At 37.4% G+C, this 5,134-nt stretch overlaps 1 protein-coding gene across 1 annotated transcript; it reads left to right on the forward strand.

The window, feature by feature from the left end:
• The first annotated feature begins 1,790 nt into the window (after positions 1-1,790).
• On the forward strand, positions 1,791-4,761 carry LOC125202878 (cation/H(+) antiporter 1-like). Its single transcript, XM_048101343.2, has 4 exons — positions 1,791-1,946; positions 2,034-3,029; positions 3,126-4,045; positions 4,374-4,761. Exons 1-4 carry the CDS (start codon positions 1,791-1,793, stop codon positions 4,651-4,653), a joined length of 2,352 nt encoding a protein of 783 aa, XP_047957300.1. The 3' UTR covers positions 4,654-4,761.
• The last annotated feature ends 373 nt before the right edge of the window (positions 4,762-5,134 follow it).

Consider the following 5,134-nt stretch of genomic DNA (forward strand, 5'->3'; position numbering starts at 1 on the left):
AAATGCTCCACTTAGAGTGGGACAAAGAGAGTGATAAATAATTAAAATGGAGAGAGTGTAATTTAAGAGAGAGGATATTGTAGAGAAGGGTCTTCTATATATTATTTTGTGTCTTACTTTACCCTTCACCACTCTAACTACTCCCTCCATCCCATTAAATATGCAATATTTACTTTTCGACACGAGATTTTATGTAGTGTTGTTTTGTGAGTTAATGAAGAGAGAGTAAAGTAAGAGAAGAAAAAATAGAGATAGTATTGTTTCCATTTTAGAAACGTTTCATTTTTAATGGGACAAACCAAAAAGGAAAACGTTTTATTTCTAATGGGATAGATGAAGTATTTATTACTCCGTCCGTCCCCAAATAATATGCACTTTGGTTCGGCACGAGTTTTAATGTAAAATTGGTAAAGTAAGAGAGAGGTAGAAAGAAAAAATAATTGAAGTATTGTCAATGGAGAATGGGTCCTACATCATTAGAGAAAAGACTTTTCAAAATTAGAAAGTGCATATTCTTGTAGGACGGACTAAAAAGGAAATAGTACATATTCTTGTGTGACGAGGGAGTATCATTTTTTGCAAAACAGATGCAAAAAAGAAACGACCCAACTACGTTGGAACAGAGGGAGTATGTTTGATCTGGTCGCGTTAAAATGGTAACTAATTTGCAGTTCAGAACCAAGATCTTTTTCAATCTTGTATATAAAAATTATCAACACGAAGATATAAGGATATCCACAAAACTATTGCTATATTTATGTGTTTACATTCGGTATTAATAAAGTTATGTCTTTTTTAATAGTTTTAATAAACAATATTGAATTTCTGAGTTATGTACTGGGAATTAGTATGCTTTTCACTCTATTATTTTATCTCTAACAATTATAATGAACATGAATTTTAATTCAACATTAATAAATTTTATAGGTTAGTGCTCTATCATTTTTGGAGAGCAGAAATTTAAGATTATTTTATAAATTTGATAAAAAGATAGATTTTTTAAAAAATTATTAAAAGGGAAAAGAATTTCTCAATTCAAAATTGTAAAAGATGAAAAAAGTAAAGCAAACTGAATCGCATGTCAAAATAAATAATTAAAATTAAAAAATACTCCCTCCGTCCCGCTTTAGCAGTCCCATTGACTTTTCTGCACTCGTTTTGTAAAAATGATAATAAATAGTTAAAGTGAAAAAATAATAAAGTAAAAAAGAGAATAATGTAGATGAGACTCTTCTCTATATTATTCTCTTTTTTACTTTATTATTTCTCCACCTTAACTATTTATTACTACCTCCGTCCCCCAAAATTTGCTACACTTTGACCCGACACGGGTTTTAAGAAATGTAATGGAAAGTGAATTGAAAAAGTTGGTGGGATGTGGGTCCTACTTTTAAAGTATTAGTTTTATAATAAAATGTGAGTAGGAATGAGTTAGTGGAATATGTGGTCCACTACCAAAAATGGTAAAAGTGAAGTGTATCAAATTTTCAGGGACAGTGGTAGTATCATTTTTACAAAACGAGTGTAGAAAAGTCAATGGGACTGCTAAAGCGGGACGAAGGGAGTGAAAAAAGAAGAAGAAAATTTGAATTCAACTCCCGTTTAAGACGGCCCTCCATCAACTAAATTAAGGATATTCCTGATTTTCCTTTTCCAAATCCCAACCCAACGAAAACGATGCCAACAATTTCCATTCAAAAGATGCTACACAAATTCCCGCCGAAGAAGGGGAATTGGAAATCCGCATTTGATCAATCAACAATCATCTTTTATGCAGTTTGTCGTTCAAAATGGACGATGGCTCGGATTGTTTCGGGCGGAGCGGGGAGTTTTTCAATCCGGTGCTGACGATGGGGGCGCAGGTTTCATGCCTGCTTGTCATCTCCCATTTCTTCCAGCTCCTGCTCAAGCCTTTAGGCCAACCAGCACCCCTCGCGCAAATTCTCGTAAGTATGTCTCTCAAAACAATTACTCCCTCCGCATCTACGCATTTATTAGCATAGCTTTAAATCTTTTTTCCCATTTGAATGCAGGCAGGATTCGTGCTTGGCCCATCTTGTTTATCACACATAGATAGTGTGAGAACATTCTTTTTTTACAATTCTGCTGAGTACTATGAAACCATGGCACTATATGCTAGGATCATAATCATGTATCTTATCGGGCTCGAGATAGATTTTGCGTATCTAAGGCGCAACTTGCGCGTAGCAACCGTCATTGCCTGTGGAAGCAGTTTTATCTGTACGATATTTGCCATAGCTGTGACCTCTTTCATATACGAAGAGACGGGAGCCCAAGGTTCCACAGTCATGATGACTTTAACACTAGCAATCATCTTATGCAACACGGCCTCCCCTTTCGTCACTTGCTTGGCTCATGACCTTAAGTTTGCGAATTCTGATCTTGGGAGGCTGGCCATATCTTCCTCATTAGTAGCTGATACGTATGCGGTTTTTCTCCTGATCATACTTTCAACGAGCAAGCGTGACTTTGGCTTCTCGGATTGGCTTGTCCGGGGAATTCTATATCTTATCATCGTCATAACTGCTATTTTCCTCAACATAAATTTAGCAGATTGGTTGAACAGGAGACAGAGAAACCAAAAGTATCTTAAAAACACCGAGCTTTTTGCTCTTATAGCAGTCTTGTTTGTTGCTGCCACATCTCTTGAGACCATGGGAATCAGCAGCATATTTGCTTGTTTCATTCTCGGTGCACTGTTTCCTAGAGGAGGCAAAGCGGCTCGGACTCTCTTGATTAAACTCTCATATTCAGTCCATAACTTTGTGCTACCATTTTACTTTGGCTACAGCGGGTTCAGGGCAGATCTCACTCATATAAACAGTTTTCGTTACTTTGCTGTAGTTGCAATTATTATCCTACTCAGCATTGGGGGGAAGGTAACTGGCACACTCGTTGCTTGCTTCCACTTGAAAATTCCAATGAATGAAGGGGTTCTTCTTGCTTTCTTAATGAACTTGAAAGGTCACGTGGACTTGCTTGCTCTTACCATAGGCGTCGAGGACAAAGTAAGTGTATGAAATTCCTTTATTTATTTTGCATTTCGCTTATTTGATCATCAAATGAAGAAGATGCTGAAATAGAAATATAAATGGTTGATGCAGGTCTTGTCCAGCCAACTATTCTGCAACTTGATGACAGCAGCTGTAGTGATCAATTCGTTGATCTGGGGACCCTTGATAGCTTATACGGTAAGAAGAGAGAGCGATATCCTAGGTTATAAGCATATAGATTTCGAAAAGCAATGTCCAGAGAGTGAGTTAAAACTGCTGGCTTGTGTACATAGTCCCCGCCCTGTAGCAACCATGATAGGACTGATTGCAACTTGTAAAGGTCCTGATAGTGTTGCTATTTCTCCTTACCTGATGCACCTAATTGAGCTTCCGGAGAAAAACAAATCAAAGAACCTCTTGTACCACCAGAAGGCAGAAGACGAACTCAGTGATGATGACAATTATGGTGGTAACGACGTGGTGGAGATCAACGAAACAGTAGACATCTTTTGTTCTGAGACTCCAGTAATGATAAGTCAAGCTAAAGTTGTAGCACCTTATGCAACCATGTTTGCTGATGTATGTGAATTTGCTGAGGATGTGAGAGCATCTATCATCATTCTACCTTTCCATAAACATCAAAGAATTGATGGGAAACTGGAGAATGGGAAGGAAGGCATAAGGATTACAAATCAAAAGGTCCTCCTTCATGCAAAATGCACGGTTGCCATCCTTATTGATCGCGGGCTCACTGCTGGCTCCATGCATACATCCACCTCTGGTACGTTGCATCACATTGCTATGCTGTTTTTTGGCGGACAAGATGATCGGGAAGCATTGGGATTCAGTAAACGTCTAGGAATGCATCATCGAATTAGCCTCACCGTGATCAGGTTCCTACACAAGTCGGTGCCAACGGAGCATGTAGGAATCGATGTAGATCACAAGGAGGAGGACGTGTTGATGGCCATACCAAGCCACGAATCAGAAGCCGATGCAGACAACACAGTCTTGACTGACTTCTTCAATAGGTATGTATGTTTGTAGTTATACTTCATAGCCACATTGTTTTCTTTTCTGGTTGCTGTTCTAGGCAAAAATATTCTCGTCTTTGAATATCAGTCATACATGAAAACGTTTGATAGAAGTTTATGAGCTCAGTTATTGTTAATTTTTTAATATCCAAAACTTTGCAAATTTGTTTAGTTTTTCCCCACACAAAATACTCCAGCTATAAAATGCAAAAGTTGAGTTTATATAGACTACTGTTAACACTAGTTGAATATGAATTTCTTCTTCACATGAAAAATGGGAACAATGTCCCCGAGGGTAGCATGTCACCACACGTTATATTTGTAGGTTTGTAACATCAGGTCAGGCGGGATATGTAATGAAGCACGTAGAGAATGGGGAGGAGACAGCATCGGCTCTAAGGGACATGGCCGATATGTATACAATGTTCATAGTGGGGAAAGGAAGCAGATGCAACTCGACATTAACAACTGGTATAAGTGACTGGGAAGAATGCCCGGAGCTTGGCAGAGTAGGTGATTTTTTAGCTTCTCCAGATTTTGAACTTTGTGGATCAGTATTAGTTGTACAACAGCATAGATCAGCCAGTGCTGATGAAGATCAATAGGATTCTATATGCCTCTATGTAAAATTGCAGAATATGACTTCTTTTGCCCTTTGTTATTTTTCTTTCATTTTCTCTTAAAGGGAGAGAGAATGAAGGGGTTCTTGTGAATATGAGATAGATTTTCTTCCTTCGCCAAGTTCTGATGTTTAACATTCCAACAATGTGATATCCATATTAACGCATTAACGTTGTTGAGATAATTTACATCTCTTATGAAAGATATTAAACGTTTCTGCATTTCTAAGGTCAAAATGCTTTTGCTTCATAGGGAATTCTAATAAATGAGAAAATTATAGTAGTATATCGTACCACACATCCTTCCGTTAGATCTTTGTCTTAATTAAGAGAAGCAAATTAAGTCGTAATTAAAGTCACAGGATTTGTAAATAATGTTCAGAAATAAAACATTTATAGTCTATTGGATCTTATGATTTAACAGTTAAATTAATTTCGTGTGTCATAACTACCATATTTACCTTGT

Source organism: Salvia hispanica, chromosome 2 (genome assembly GCF_029641045.1).
Source record: "Salvia hispanica isolate PSC_SH4W2 chromosome 2, Shi_PSC_v1, whole genome shotgun sequence".
Classification (NCBI taxonomy): domain Eukaryota; kingdom Viridiplantae; phylum Streptophyta; class Magnoliopsida; order Lamiales; family Lamiaceae; genus Salvia; species Salvia hispanica.

Excerpts from the sequence above, each read along its gene's own strand:
- LOC125202878 (XM_048101343.2), top strand. The coding sequence starts at position 1,791 with ATGGACGATGGCTCGGATTGTTTCGGGCGGAGCGGGGAGTTTTTCAAT. Across the intron at positions 3,030-3,125 it reads CCATAGGCGTCGAGGACAAA|GTCTTGTCCAGCCAACTATT; the intron begins GTAAGTGTATGA and ends TGGTTGATGCAG. Across the intron at positions 4,046-4,373 it reads TTGACTGACTTCTTCAATAG|GTTTGTAACATCAGGTCAGG; the intron begins GTATGTATGTTT and ends TTATATTTGTAG.